We start from the raw sequence: 17308 nt of genomic DNA, 5'->3' as shown, positions 1-17308 counted from the left end.
CTCCCAGTAGTGCATTGCTGCACCTGAAACTACCTAGGTATAAATGACTTGTTTAAATGATTTGCCAGAATATACATTTTTTAAATATATACTCCAATATAAATGACCAAGTGACACGACACAGTTTCTGTGTGATTTCTTTCCACAGCAGCAGACCCATCAGAAAGAACAGGAATGAGTAAATAACAAACAAGAAGAGCAGCTTGAGTGTTGCAGAAGGGGAGCTGTAGGTTATTTGTGTTAAATGAGTAAGTAGGGGCCAGATGAAAGCAACAGGGGCCACATTATGTTGGGTTGCACTGCCCTGGTTTTATATGAACTGCTTCTCCTAGCTCTAGGCAGGAGATGTTTATTTAATTTTATGTCAGTGATTCATTTATCATGTTGGACATATAAGGGAAATAACTAATACGCAAAACATACCATGTTATGGTAAAGTAATCCCATATCATGACATGCAATAAATTCAGTTTCAGTTTCCAGATACTCACAAAGCTCACAACTAGCATTACTGACACAGAGTAACCACCTGAAGTTATTGTTGGCATGCAATACTGAGCCTAAAGGCTGCTATTTCATGGGTAGAGATTGTGAGTTTGGTCAGATCTTTACATCCTGTAACTTTGTTGTACAATAATGTAGTGACCAATGATCTGTATGCTACAGCTAGGAATTGGTTTAGGGTAAGGGATAGGAACTGAGGTAAGGACCAGATTAGTTCTTTGTTAGGGGTTGGAGTTGAGGCTATGGTTAGGGAATGAGGTTAATTTTATGAATTTGTTTATGGATTGAGTTTAGAGTTAAGGCTCTTTTGGGACTGGGTTTAGGGCTAGGGATTTGTGTTAGGAATTGGGGCTGGGGATAAAGACTCGGTTTATGTCTAGGCATTTGGGTTAGGGATTGGTGGCTGTAGATAGGGACTTGGTTTAGACCTATGGATTTGGGTTAATTTTATAGTCACACGCTGGGGTTATGGTTAGAAAAGAAAATACATTTAGGCCTATGTACTGATATTATGTCCGCTACAAATTTTATCCCAAGTCTGTTGATGGGGGGTTACCCCATCAGTAATACCATTTGTAACCTTCCTGCACAAGTGACATTGCTGTGACCATATAGTTGTGATATTTTGGCAGTTGTGATATTAAGAAGACATTGCTAAGAAGAACTGTCAGCAAACTACTAAATTTGATATAACACTTTAAAACATGCTTAAACAACAAATCTAAACAAATTATCTCACAAATATAGCACATGCATGTTTTTGCAGTATACTGATTCTACCAATTTAATATAGAAAAATCACTTGGCTTCTCCAAACGCATCATCAGCAATATAAAGCAATACTGCATTAGACTAACTGGACATAACTATTAACATCTTGTCAAACTGATGAGGAGTGAAGATGAGGGATTTCGATGCTGCAACACTAAGTTTTGTTAACTTTAAAATACTTAATTTCATGTAAGCATCCTTTGAAATAACTTGCATTTTCCATACCATTTACAGGACGTGACATGTTGATATTCTCTGCTGCGCATCTATTGCCTTTCTCCGTTTCATTTCTAGGAGGTAACATCTGGCTGCCCTCAGGTACAGTTGTGCTAAGAAGCGGTAATGAGGTGATAGGAGGGAGTCCATGTTTAGACACCTGAGTGCTGGGTTCCTTTAATGTCTCCCTTTTAATCGCTGACCTTTGGATCTCCAGTTTAGGTGTCACTTCATACTTTCGGGTGGGCTTGGCAGCTCCTGGTAAGGTTGTCCCCCTTGCAGGAGGTACCCTATCAGGGAGAAGGTTGGCTGATAGAGGACATGAATGGCTTCGAGGAGGCTTAGTCTCCTTGGCTTTTTCCGGTGAAGGTGAAGTGGATGTGCCTGAGTCTGTGCTCTGAAAGAAGGTGGCATTGCTTCTGATTGGAGAATAACTTCCCAAAGGAGATGGGCGAGTTGTTTCTGAGGCTGATTTTTTATTCTGATTCTCATTGTTGCTGATCACTCCATCCAGAGAAAATTTCCCAGCAACATTGTTAACCTGGTTACTAGTTCCATCTGCCTGACCACAAAGTGTGACTGGAGCTGAAGACTGAGAGTCTAACACATTATGTTGGCTGGAGGATCGGCTGCTGGACAAACCATACAGCTGGGACAAGCTGGATGTAAAATGACTGTGCAGGGGACGAGTCTTGGGCTTGCTGAAGTGATGCTGGAAAACAAAGGGTTGGATGGGCAGTGTGGTTGGGCGCTGGTCCTTGCTGTACCGAAAAACAGGTTTGGCCTCTGCTCCAACACCTAAGAAGAGAGAGGATGGATTTGTAAATCACTTAGAAAGTGGTTATTTTCCATACCATATTGCATGTTGTGTAAGACAAATCATCTGCTGTATAAACCAACCTCATACCTTCCATTATAAAATACCAGTGCAGAGATCTTACCTACTTACCAGAGCCCCTTGGTTTTTATTTCTATTATTAAATTTGCTATGTTCCCATGATATTCTGTGTTAAAGAGACACCTAGGAACGCATCTTAAGCAATACATGACAGGAAATAGTGCTGCTGCTTTTCAACAAAATATACCAAGAGAACAAAGACAAATTAACATTAGAAAGTTGCTTAAAATATCCTAGAAATCTCTAACTCCGTTTCAGAATTTGTTGTTGGTAATTTATACTTCCAAAGACAGTAATATATAAATTTCTTAATAGTCGAAAAATGACCAGCTTTAATTTGTTAGCACGTGTCATTTTAAGACTTTTGACCCTGCACTAATGCGTGTTTACACCCCGAAAATAGGTTAAACACACAGTATAAGTACTGCTTGGGTTCTGCAGAGTACTGCTGGTCCTGAGTAGAAACTGACACTGATACAATCAACAGCCATAGTTACACAACTGAATTTTGCGACTAGCGCTGCTGTTTATGAGTGGCAGTTCCACTAGGGATAAGCAGTGCTTTGGGGGTCTCGAGCAGTACTTCTACTGTGTATTTAACCACTTTGCCGGGGTTAAACACACATTAGTACAAGTTGAATTGTATTAAAAATTACTGGCTATAATAAATTAGACCATATTATGTTTCAACCCTTCAATATTTGGCTTTAAGAAGTGAATACTTTTCGGAGGGCTTGCCAGCCTGTAACCACACACAGCAGGATTGTCTGTCTGAGAAGAATTGCAAAAATATGCCATAAAAACAAAAAGGAATGTGTTGTCTGAGTTTGTATTTTGTAAAATGGCAGAATTCCAAAGGATCTATTTTAAGTGATAATCCAGTAGAATTCCTATTGCATGCTGCATACAGAGTCAGACATAACAAATAGTATAAGACTCTAAGCCATGTGATACACAGCTTTAAAGGGACATTAAACACATAAAATGATAAATAGTATTTCTGCAATATTCTTAAATTAGAAATTGTGTCCCCTTTTCCTGTAATTCCATTCAGTAATTGTGAGCTCTTTAGTTCCTGTTAGAAATGGAAGAGCAGAACACTGTTATATTCCACACAGCCATTGGCTACACACTCTAGTGACCTATTTATAACTGTTCCTAATTGGCCACAGCAAAGAAGGTAACCTAAGTTACAACATGGCTGCTCCCAGTGTTTTATAGACACTAAAACTTTACACTTGTTTTGTCAATATTTAAACAGCTAATGAAACTTTAAAAACTATATCTACATATTATTCTCAGACTAATCTTTTCTTTAAATGCATCATTTTATCTAGCATGTATTTAGTGTTTAATGTCCCTTTAAGGCACAGCAAACACATTTTTTTTCTGAAGCCTTTCAAAAGATTAACATCAGAGTTTAAGATAAAAATAAGACCCAGGTGCAGAACCAAACATGTGCCGGCTCCTAACCTTACATTCCTGCTTTTTTAAATAAAGTCACCAAGAGAACGAAGAAAAATTGATATTAGGAGTAAATTAGTTGTTTAAAATTGCATTCTCTATCTTATTCGTGAAAGTTTAATTTTGACTAGACTATCCATTTAAAGGGACAGTCTACCATAGAATTGTTATTGTTTTAAAAGATAGATAATACCTTTATTACCCATTCCCCAGTTTTGCATAACCAACACAGTTATATTAATGTACTTTTTACCTCTGTGATTACCTTGTATCTAGGAACCTTCTTCCAGCCCCCTGATCACATGACTGTGACTGTTTATTATCTATTGTCTTAAATTTAGCATTGTTTTGTGCTAAATTTTAAATAACCCCCTGTGCCTGAACACAGTGTTATCTATATCAGCGGTCGCCAACCAGTGGTCCGTCAGAAGATGTTGGTGGTCCTTGACACCATCAAGCAGGCATTAATCTATTTTGAAGGTGTCACCCCCGTTGCACTGCAATTCCCTACAGTGCCTGGCTGGACATCAGTGAAAACTGACGAGGAGGAGTTAAATTGCAATCTCCCTAAGCATGTTGCGTAGTACTGCGCAACTTGCGTAGCTAGATTGTATTTTTAACTCTTCCCGTCCAGCGCGCTGTTCAGAGGAAGATGCTTCTACTGTAAAGCCAGCAGAGGTTGGTATAGTCTTGGCTTGAAATAGTGGAATTAAAGTATATAAAAAAGAAAATATATTTTTTTTTAAATGTCTCTCTTATATTTCATTTATTTTCTTCCCTTTACCTGTCTCTTTGTAGTAGTTTACTTAATTCCTTCAGATGGACTTACAGTACAGTACCTCCCCGCCATCTTCTTTTTTTTTTTATTATTAAATATGAATCATTTTTCATTCTAATCATTTTCCCTTGCACAAAGCCATTCCACCTGAATTCCAGTAATTGGCATCCAGCAGATCAGCCATATCCCACCAGTATTATAGTGATTGCCGGTAACATCAGTCATGGTTAGCTCACATCCATATTGATAGCTTTCTGATATAAACTTAATTTATGACTCCAATGTCTGTCCATGATCATAAATAGTTTTGAATAATTCCTAACTGTGGAGGTAACTTGGAAGTCTTGTGGTCCGTTTAAACATAATTCTTTTTTTCCCCACTTTCTGCTTCTCTGTTTCCAGCTCAAAAGTTGGCACTCACCCTTCATCTGTCATTTGGAAGTATTCTCTCAGTTCTGTCATTCAGTTAATTTCAAAAAATAATTCTTAAAAATATGTAAATATATACATAATGTAAACTTAGATATGCTTATACTAGTTATGTACAGTATGTGTGTGTATATATATATATATATATATATATATATATATATATATATATATATATACAAACACACACACGCATTATAGAGGTTTGTACCTTTTTTTAAAAATAAAATTATGTTAGTGGTCCACAGGATTCAAAATTTGAGTTTAGTGGTCCTTGAGGTTCGAAAGGTTGGTGACCCCTGATCTATATGGCCCACAGGTACTTTCTGTCTCTTTGTGTTGAAAAGAGATTTAAAAAGCCTATGATAAAGAGGAAGCCCTCAAAGGCTTAGAAATTAGCATATGAGCCTACCTAGGTTTAGTTTAAACTAAGAATACCAAAAGAAAAAAGCAAATTTGATGATAAAAGTAAATTGGAAAGTTGATTAAAATTAAAAGTCCTATCTGAATAATGAAAGTTTAATTTATACTAGACTGTCCCTTTAATCATGAAGGAATTATTTTGAGTTTCATGTTCCTTTAAATTACAGGAAAACTGGGCAACATAAATAATGAAATTTTATTACAATCTCAAAGTATTTACAGTCTATTTACTATATAAAAAAAATAAATGTTCTCTTGTATAGTGTTTTTTTTTTTTTTTTAAATCCCTGTACTTCATTACATTGGGTAAATGACGCACTGTTTAGAGAAGGTTTAGCCCAAAAATATTGGAACAGGAGTTTGAACTTGTGATGTTTGTTATGAAAGGTCTGGAAATTTGTGAAATGTGTGAACTGCAATAGTTACAAATGACAATCTAATCCTTCTCTTCACATAAAATATGTTACTGTTATAACGGAATCAGTGCCTGCTGTATTTTGTGATCCAGACAGAGCATAGGATTTTAAGGAATTATCCAACTTACTTTACTCATTATATTCTTAGGTAGGCATCTGGAGAACTACAATAGTGCTGCCAATTAGTGCTCTTGCAAATGAATAACAGTTTTGCAAAACTGTGCAATCCAGAAATGGGCTGGCTCCTAATCTAACTTCCCTGCTTTACAATAAAATATATCAAGAGAACAATGAAAAATTGATAATAGGATTGTATTGGGGAAGTTGATTAAAATTGCATGCTCTCAGTGGCGTATTTATGTTTTGTGCTGCCCTAGGCACTCAAAATTCTTCTGCCCCTCCTCAAAGGTTTTAGGCCTTTTTCCACTTAATATTTTTTGGGGTCAGTGCGTAAAATGTTTTTGTTTTGTTTGTTTTTTCATAACAATTCAAAAGAAAATGGGCTAGCAAAACACTTGCATACAGGTGGGTTTGAATTGCATGCATCTCATACCATTTTCTCCCTAAGAGAAGGGAGAGAAACGAAGGGGAGGGGATAAAAGGGAGGGAAAGGAAAGCAGGAAGGGAGGGAGGGCGAGAGAGAGAGAGAGAGAGAGAGAATAGAAAAGTGGTGAGGGAAAGAAAGGAGTTAAAGAAGGGAGCAAGGGAGGGAATTGAGAGAAAGAAGGGAAGGAGTGAGTTGAGGAAGGGAGGGAGAAAGAAAAAGAAGGGAGAGAGGAATGGAAGGAAAGAAGAATACACTTTGAAACAATCACTGCCCTTTACATGCAACAACATGCAGTAATTACCATTATTTAAGTAATGAAACTTTTTAAGTGTCCGTTTACTATTTACTCCGTGGGTTCATTAATGCAGAAAAAAGCTATCTATTAGTAGCTAACATACATTAGCACAGAGAGTTTATGATTAGACATCACATGAATGCAGAGAAAGCTATCTATTAGTAGCTAACATACACTAGAGCTGTGAGTTTATGATTAGACATCACATGAATGCAGAGAAAGCTATCTATTAGTAGCTAACATACACTAGCGCTGAGAGTTTATTATTAGACATCACATGAATGCAGAGAAAGCTATCTATTAGTAGCTAACATACACTAGCGCTGAGAGTTTATGATTAGACATCACATGAATGCAGAGACAGCTAGCTGTTAGTAGCTAACATACATTAGCACTGAGAGTTTATGATTAGACATCACATGAATGCAGAGAAAGCTATCTATTAGTAGCTAACATACACTAGAGCTGTGAGTTTATGATTAGACATCACATGAATGCAGAGAAATCTATCTATTAGTAGCTAACATACACTAGCGCTGAGAGTTTATTATTAGACATCACATGAATGCAGAGAAAGCTATCTATTAGTAGCTAACATACACTAGCGCTGAGAGTTTATGATTAGACATCACATGAATGCAGAGACAGCTAGCTGTTAGTAGCTAACATACATTAGCACTGAGAGTTTATGATTAGACATCACATGAATGCAGAGAAAGCTATCTATTAGTAGCTAACATACACTAGCGCTGAGAGTTTATGATTAGACATCACATGAATGCAGAGACAGCTAGCTATTAGTAGCTAACATACATTAGCGCTGAGAGTTTATGATTAGACATCACATGAATGCAGAGAAAGCTAGCTATTAGTAGCTAACATACATTAGCGCTGATAGTTTATTATTAGACATCACATGAATGCAGAGAAAGCTAACTATTAGTAGCTAACATACATTAGCGCTGATAGTTTATTATTAGACATCACATGAATGCAGAGAAAGCTAGCTATTAGTAGCTAACATACATTAGCGCTGATAGTTTATTATTAGACATCACATGAATGCAGAGACAGCTAGCTATTAGTAGCTAACATACATTAGCGCTGAGAGTTTATGATTAGACATCACATGAATGCAGAGAAAGCTATCTATTAGTAGCTAACATACACTAGCGCTGAGAGTTTATGATTAGACATCACATGAATGCAGAGAAAGCTATCTATTAGTAGCTAACATACACTAGCGCAGAGAGTTTATGATTAGACATCACATGAATGCAGAGACAGCTAGCTATTAGTAGCTAACATACACTAGCGCTGATAGTTTATTATTAGACATCACATGAATGCAGAGACAGCTAGCTATTAGTAGCTAACATACATTAGCGCTGAGAGTTTATGATTAGACATCACATGAATGCAGAGACAGCTAGCTATTAGTAGCTAGCATACATTAGCACTGAGAGTTTATGATTAGACATCACATGAATGCAGAGAAAGCTATCTATTAGTAGCTAACATACACTAGCGCAGAGAGTTTATGATTAGACATCACATGAATGCAGAGACAGCTAGCTATTAGTAGCTAACATACATTAGCGCTGAGAGTTTATGATTAGACATCACATGAATGCAGAGAAAGCTAGCTATTAGTAGCTAACATACATTAGCGCTGATAGTTTATTATTAGACATCACATGAATGCAGAGAAAGCTAACTATTAGTAGCTAACATACATTAGCGCTGATAGTTTATTATTAGACATCACATGAATGCAGAGAAAGCTAGCTATTAGTAGCTAACATACATTAGCGCTGATAGTTTATTATTAGACATCACATGAATGCAGAGACAGCTAGCTATTAGTAGCTAACATACACTAGCGCTGAGAGTTTATGATTAGACATCACATGAATGCAGAGAAAGCTATCTATTAGCTAACATACACTAGCGCTGAGAGTTTATGATTAGACATCACATGAATGCAGAGACAGCTAGCTATTAGTAGCTAACATACATTAGCGCTGAGAGTTTATGATTAGACATCACATGAATGCAGAGAAAGCTAGCTATCAGTAGCTAACATACATTAGCGCTAAGAGTTTATGATTAGACATCACAAGCTGATCTAAGCAGTGCACAGACGCATCCAGTCTGTTAGCTGCTAACACCTGCAATAAGCACTGCACTCGCAGACTCACCACAGCTGATAAGGGGAGGCAGCATATCGGCACAAGGTCTTCTCCTTCAGCCTCACCTTGGAAGCATATCCCCGGTCAAGTTTCTCACCAAGTACGCTTCCACTGCAAAACTGCCGGCGGCTCTGTACTGTGTGCTGGCTTTTAGAGAGAGAGGATAGGGCAGATGTGCTGCCCCTCCCAAATCTGCTGCCCTAGGCACCGGCCTTGTTGGCCTAGGCCATAATACGCCCCTGCATGCTCTATTTGAATCATAAAAGATCTGAAAACAAAGTTCTCATCTCCGTAAGTTGATTATGTCAGCGTTTATGAAGCAGACAACGGTTTGACTTCATTTCTTCATAAACGTTCCTGTACAAAGTTGGGAGGTCCTTATCCCTTTATCAAAATAACCTTACATTCGAGTTCCCTTATGGTCCTGCAGTGTGGATGGATTACACCTTTTTTTTTACGTCTCCAACCAATGAGTCTGTTTTCAAAGCTGTCATTTCTTAAAAGGAGTCTCAAAGTGTCACAAATAGTTTTTATTTTTACATTTAGCAACTTACAATTAACAAATAGGTCTCCCCAATGATGAAAAGCACAGCCTAAAACTGCTATACTGGGCTCTGCATCAGTCCTACAGTGCTGCTATGAACCACTGCTCATTACTGCAGTATTACACATAGAGAGGGGGGGGATAAAGATAATACCATGAGGCGGATAAAGATAATACCATGAGGCCTATTTATCAAAGGTCTCGCGGACCTGATCTGACAGTGCGGATCAGGTCCACAAGACCTCGCTGAATGCGGAGAGCAATATGCTCTCCGTAATCAGCATTGCACCAGCAGCTCACAAGAGCTGCTGGTTCAACGCCGCCCCCTGCAGACTCGCGGCCAGCAGGGAGGTGTCAATCAACCTGATCGTACTTGATCATGTTGAATTTCGGCGATGTCTGTCCGCCTGCTCAGAGCAGGCGGATAGGGTTATGGAGCAGCAGTTTTTAGAACGCTGTTTTATTACTGTTGTTTCGGGCGAGTCTGAAGACTCGCCAGAAACACGGGCCCACAAGCTCCATACAGAGCTTGATAAATGAGCCTCTAAGTATTCTTGTACCCTGTCACAGATCTGTGATGTTGTTGGCTTTTTGACAGCTGATGCCTGCATTTAAAGTTATGATGCTTAATACAGAGTGAGAGCTTTACAGTTTCACAGTTTAAAAGTTACCTGAAATTTATATTTCAATAAAGTCCTCAGTAACAATATAGATAAATGTAGTCACTTCAAAGAGGTGGCTAAACTAAAAGCACACAATACTACTGACAAAAAGTTGGCAATGCAACTCATTTGCAAACTCCAAGATGTTAGTGCCTAGTATGAAGATGCGGAGCTTCACCAACTTATCTGTAAGGGGTTAAAAATGGCATTGAAGACAGGCACAGGAGGAAAAGACAACAGCATGGTGAGAAGTAACCATGTTATTGTTGTTATACCCAGCAGTCTAATTGTCCCTTTAACACAGGGCTTGACAAATCCAGGAACCAGGGAGCCACTGGTTCCTAGAATTTTACCCCTTTCTCCTAACTTTATGGGTTATTCTCCATATATCTATATACAAATACCACTGTCTGGCTCCTAAAAGTATTGCTGGCTCCTAAATCTTAAAAAGATTTGTCGACCCCTGTTTAAACGAACTATTTCTGGAACTAAACTAGTCTCAGATGTTTACAGTTTTGCCCATTTCTTAATTAAAACATCAGAGACTTAAATATTTGTCATATTAGTATGAATGGACTGCCTCTAGATAAACTGAATCAACTCCAAGTAGGCACAGGCAGCAACAAAGTGAAAGAGCTGCTAAGTACAGATCCTTCAAGTCTTAAGGCCAAATAACCATCAGCTTGATACAATGAGCTCTCACGCACAAACAACATTAACCTTGTTCTTATATTCCTAGTAGTTTTTATGATCAACTTATATATATATTATTTAAAAAAAATTAAGTAATAAGTAGTCTTACACTTAGCCTAATATACCATATATTCACTTTCTGTCTAGTGACCTCATTCAGAAATACTTATATCTATTTATAGGCAAATTAGCTTCAAATTAAACATTGTTCAGACGTATTATACGTATAAAGAAAAGAGAGACTCACTACATTCAGCAGAGAGTGAACAAAGCTGGAAAATCTGTGCTTTTTCAAAGAGATAGTGTCCATTCAGGTTGAAGTCTCTTTTAAAGGGAAAGTCTAGTCCAAAATAAACTTTCACGATTCAGATAGGGCATGTAATTTTAAACAACTTTCCAATTTACTTTTATTACTAATTTTGCTTTGTTCTCTTGGTATTCTTAGTTGAAAGCTAAACCTAGGAGGTTCATATGCTAATTTTTTAGACCTTGAAGGCGGCCTCTTATCTGAATGAATTTTGACAGTTTTTTACCACTAGAGGGTGTTAGTTCATGTGTGTCATATAGATAACACTGTGCTCACGCACATGGAGTTGCCTAGGAGTCAGCACTGATTGGCTAAAATGCAAGTCTGTCAAAAGAACTGAAATAAGGGGCAGTCTGCATAGGCTTAGATAAAAAATAATCACAGAGGTAAAAACAGTATTAATATAACTATGTTGGTTAAGCAAAACTAGGGAATGGGTAATAAAGGGATTATCTATCTTTTAAAACAATAACAATTCTGGTGTAGACTGTCCCTTTAAGTAAAAATGCCTTTAAAAGAGGAAAAGGTTCCTGCAGTATATCAGTCTAAGGCTATCCTAAGTACCCTTTAACAAGTATCCCTTAAATACCAAAGGATACTTGTTAAAGGGTAAGACAACTAACACCAGATGTATGTTTTAGCTTTTTTGGGACTTATCAGTGAGGTGCCCTTTAGGCATGTGAGCATGGAGTCAGTTTGGAGATTCTCCATACTATTGTTAGGATGACTAGACATAAAAAAGAGGGAACTACACACTCCAAATTACCATCATATGGCAACATGCTGTAATATAATCAGAAAAACTGCAAATTAGATTGTTACTGTAATCAGGAAAAAAGGCAATTATTCCTATTATTTGTATCCATAAAAATCCCTGAGCCAAATATCATACAACTCAACAACAAGAACACAAAAGCCACAATGAAACTTTCATTTTAAGATATTGCTTGTAGTTTTTAAAACCTTTCCCATTCTTCTTTGTTTAAACTCAGCTCCTAAGGTAGGCTAGGAGTGTGCACATGACTTCTACATTATATGGTTGCAGTATTTGCAACAATTATTGTAACCTCAGTATGCTCTCATGGAAAGGAGCTATGGTTCAACAAATGAGACCAAGATATAATTTATATATGCCATTATTTGGCATAGACAACCCATGTTCTGTAAGTGAGGTTTGGAAAATATGGCAATATTTTAATTATTATAACTTAGCGGTTCACATTTTTTTGTAAACGAAGAACATAAGAATTTAAAATATTTCTATTAAAAACACATTAAAACAATTTACTTGACTGGGAAGGGCTCAACAGAGTATATATATGTTTTTCTATGTGTTTATATTGTATGTGTGTATATGTATGTGTATGTGCACATATTTACACATATGTTTACACAAAATACACATGTATGTTTTAATTAACATTTAAAAAAAATATATAAAAAAATACTATTTTACAGGACTGTAAGTCACAATCTTCTATGCTTGTGTCTTTGGTTTGTTTTTGGACTTAAATGCAAATAATAGTCTATATTTAATTAAAACAACACATATTACCTTTCTGATTACAGCTTCTGAGGGTACTATGTATACAAAAATATTAAATATGGTTAAAAAACAAAACTACCTGTATTAAGATATGTAAATTCTGACTAAATTTTATCAAAACTTTCCCATTTTATAGATGCAAATGCTCCAAAATCCAAATTGTTCCATAAACCAAACATTTTCCGGTCCCAAGCAGTTTGGATAAAGGGCTTTCTACCTGTATGTGTTCATGCATATATATACTGTTTGTGTGTAATAGTTTATTTTAATAACTTTTTATATGTTTTATGAATTTGTTTTTTAACCCTTAAACTTACTTTATGTCTCAAGTTACATTAAATATTCTATTGCAATTTTGGGTTTCGCATGAGCGCTACCTATAACTTTTAACTTGTAATACCAGCGCTATTTAGCGTGGTTGCGATCTCCATTGAAAGTTTAGGTTGCGCTAAAGCGATGCCAGCCCCGCTAACCCTCCTCTTGTTAATGTGCTTTACCATGGACTTGTAATATTAAGTTGTGCACTTCAAATTAGCGCAGTCCAGCAATACTGCTTTGCATGTCCTGTACTATTATTATTGCGTCACTTGTAATCTGGGCCTGTATTGTTAAGTCAAATGAAAAATTTTACAAAATTGAAGTAGATGAGTAATTTTTATTGTTTTGTTCTGCAAAACTTAACATTTCAAACTCAGTTCTCTGTAAGGTGCCATTGCCTTTGTAACACAGATGAATATGTGACCATCAAGTTTATAAATATTATTCTGCCAAAGGGTTCATGGCACAAAAGATTCCCTGGCATAAGGGGTGATATGCCACAAATTAGGTGCAAGGTAGTGGGTACAATCTTTTAACAAGAATGTGAGACTTACCTAAGCTCACAAGCCCACCTGTTAGGAAAGTCACCTTCATGCAAGATGATCTACAACAAATGGCACATCACTGGTAGGGCTATCTACCCACCCACTTGGTCTATTATTGCCCCTTATAGTTGTCTCTATTATATATTGCACCTATGTCTATAGCGCTCCATAATCTGTTGGCGCTCTACAAATAAATTATAATAATAAGAATACTTCCTCTTTATGAAACTAGGCAACAACTGTTGTTTCCTTTCAGGTTCCCCTGATTCCTTCGGCTGCTCCAGAAATACATTGTTTTATAAGAAAATAATACACTTTTGTCTTGATAAACCCGTATGGCAGAAAACATTTATTGCAAATACAAAAGAAAAATCAATACATTTAGTGGATCTATAGGTTCTGTTTACCATAATAAAGAATGTCAGATGATATAAAAGCGAACAAGTATAAATGGATTTTGTTCTTCTTCTAAATAACAAGGTCACATTAGTAAGCGGCATCTGTCACTGCCATTGTGAGCACTTAGCTCCCTCTGCATAAACAGTGATATAGTCTACAAAAAAAACCTAAGTAGTAAAATAAGAGCCTAACAAGCATGACGAGAACAATACGGTCAAGGTTACTTCACTTGTGAGTCACCAAATGGAATGATGGATCAAAGTAAATATTCCACAAACATGATTCACTCTCAGGTTTTATTTTCAGTTATCACGTCTGATTGAGATATAATTTTTCCCTTCAAGTAAAGGAATACACACAAGTATTTTGAAAGCACCCCAGGCTGCGTCGATATTTAGAGATTATTACGGTTACATCAGGCTGGTATTTTACTGACATGGGGGGTATTTCTAGGGTTTAGGTCAATGCAGAAAATAAATCGTTATTTATGCTAAATAGAATAAGTTACAACATGTTATGAACTGGGAGGTAAACGTTGTGTGAAGGAGACTTGTGGGTTGAGCTGTAGATGTTATGTGTGCGAGAAGCCAATGGCAGGTGTTCTGTGGAAGGGGTGGAGCAGGATATAGGAGGAGTCTGGGCAGCAGCAGAAGGGAAAAAGAAAGGGCAAAAGCTCCCAAACCAATTGCTCTCAATACACGACTGGTATTTTTTTCACCAAGAAAGGTGATAATCGTAGGTGACAGTAATTTGGCAGTTTGTGAGTGGTATATACTAGGGTCTATTCCAATACCTGTGAAATCTCTTGCAAGGATTTTCACTTGGTTTCTAAATTCCTTCCATTTCAACACATTTCTCATGAGGATATGACATTTTATAACTTATCAACTCTGACTGCCATAAAACAGAGATGCTACATAAAAAAGAAAAAAAGAAAAATAGAAAACCATGCTTATTAATAGGGATGGGCGAATGTTTCGCAACATTCGAACAATAAAATTAATTTTAACACATTCTTTCGTTCGTTTTGAATTTCGAATGTTTGTACAGCATTCTAACATTTGTTTAATGTAAATAGTATTTCTAATGCTTTCTTTAAATGTAATATTCGATTAGAATTTTTCTAATACTGCGATTCAAATTATGCAATAATTGAAATTCGAAAAATTCAAATTTATATATTTGTAATAGTATTTCTAATGCTTTCTTTAAATGGAATATACAAATTTTTGCAATATTCGAAATAGAAACATTCAAATTGATATATTTGTATCTATTAAGTATCAATTTACTAAATTCCCTAACACATGAACTATTGAACTACTGAATAGTATTTATTAAATCGAATGTTACATTCGAAATTTCTAATGTGGACATTCGATCTATTTATAAACATTCAAATTCGAAAGTGACATTCAAAAACTGTAAATAACATTCCCAGAATATTCGTTCTTATCAACATTTTTTTATGTAAATCGAATTTCTACAATAACATTCGTTCGAACATTCGAATTTGAATATAAACACATTTGCCCATCCCTACTTATTAGAATACATTTGCATACATTATTATATAGCATAACTCTAAAGCTGCTAGTATTCATTGTAAATTATCCTTTGTTTAAAGGGCCTTTCTTATGCATAAATGAAATATTCTAATTCATTAAAATGTAATGTTATAACATATAGACATACGGCTAGATTTGGAGTTTTGTCGGTAACGACCCGAAAAACTAACGCCGGCTTTTTTCTGGCCGCACCATAAAAATAACTCTGGTATTGAGAGTCCACATAAAGGCTGCATTAGGCTCCAAAAAAGGAGCGTAGAGCATTTTTAACGCAGCTTCAACTCTCGATACCAGAGTTGCTTACGGACGCGGCCAGCCTCAAAAACGTGCTCGTGCACGATTCTCCCATAGGAAACAATGGGGCTGTTTGAGCTGAAAAAAAACCTAACACCTGCAAAAAAGCCGCGTTCAGCTCCTAACGCAGCCCCATTGTTTGCTATGCGGTAACACTTCCTACGTCTGCACCTAACACTCTAACATGTACCCCGAGTCTAAACACCCCTAACCTTACACTTATTAACCCCTAATCTGCCGACCCCGCTATCGCCGACCCCTGCATATTATTATTAACCCCTAATCTGCCGCTCCGTAAACCGCCGCTACTTACATTATCCCTATGTACCCCTAATCTGCTGCCCTAACATCGCCGACCCCTATATTATATTTATTAACCCCTAATCTGTCCCCCACAAAGTCGCCTCCACCTGCCTACACTTATTAACCCCTAATCTGCCGACCGGACCTGAGCGCTACTATAATAAAGTTATTAACCCCTAATCCGCCTCACTAACCCTATAATAAATAGTATTAACCCCTAATCTGCCCTCCCTAACATCGCCGACACCAAACTTCAATTATTAACCCCTAATCTGCAGACTAGAGCTCACCGCTATTCTAATAAATGTATTAACCCCTAAAGCTAAGTCTAACCCTAACACTAACACCCCCCTAAATTAAATATAATTTTAATCTAACGAAATTAATTAACTCTTATTAAATAAATTATTCCTAATTAAAGCTAAATACTTACCTGTAAAATAAATCCTAATATAGCTACAATATAAATTATAATTATATTATAGCTATTTTAGGATTAATATTTATTTTACAGGTAACTTTGTATATATTTTAACCAGGTACAATAGCTATTAAATAGTTAAGAACTATTTAATAGCTAAAATAGTGAAAATAACTACAAATTTACCTGTAAAAGAAATCCTAACCTAAGTTACAATTAAACCTAACACTATACTATCAATAAATTAATTAAATAAACTACCTACAATTACCTACAATTAACCTAACACTACACTATCAATAAATTAATTAAATACAATTCCTACAAATAAATACAATTAAATAAACTTGCTAAAGTACAAAAAATAAAAAAGAACTAAGTTACAAAAAATAAAAAAATATTTACAAACATCAGAAAAATATTACAACAATTTAAACTAATTACACCTACTCTAAGCCCCCTAATAAAATAATAAAGCCCCCCAAAATAAAAAAATGCCCTACCCTATTCTAAATAACTAAAGTTCAAAGCTCTTTTACCTTACCAGCCCTGAACAGGGCCCTTTGCGGGGCATGCCCCAAGAAGTTCAGCTCTTTTGCCTGTAAAAAAAAAAATACAATACCCAAGCCCCCCAACATTACAACCCACCACCCACATACCCCTAATCTAACCCAAACCCCCCTTAAATAAACCTAACACTAAGCCCCTGAAGATCTTCCTACCTTATCTTCACCATACCAGGTTCACCGATCCGTCCTGAAGAGCTCCTCCGATG

General features: G+C 36.5%; 1 protein-coding gene across 5 annotated transcripts in view; it reads right to left on the bottom strand.

Annotated features, from left to right (window-relative positions):
• Positions 1–17308, bottom strand: part of RUSC2 (RUN and SH3 domain containing 2) — a 175456-nt gene that overhangs the window by 79539 nt on the left and 78609 nt on the right. For all 5 annotated transcript variants that reach the window (XM_053701023.1, XM_053701024.1, XM_053701020.1 and 2 more), the window contains exon 3: positions 1501–2289. In XM_053701023.1, the coding sequence (XP_053556998.1) occupies positions 1501–2289 (789 nt within the window). The remainder of the gene's footprint in view (positions 1–1500; positions 2290–17308) is intronic.

This window comes from Bombina bombina, chromosome 2, assembly GCF_027579735.1.
Source record: "Bombina bombina isolate aBomBom1 chromosome 2, aBomBom1.pri, whole genome shotgun sequence".
Classification (NCBI taxonomy): Eukaryota; Metazoa; Chordata; class Amphibia; order Anura; family Bombinatoridae; genus Bombina; species Bombina bombina.
This window is presented reverse-complemented; position numbering and strand designations above follow the sequence as displayed.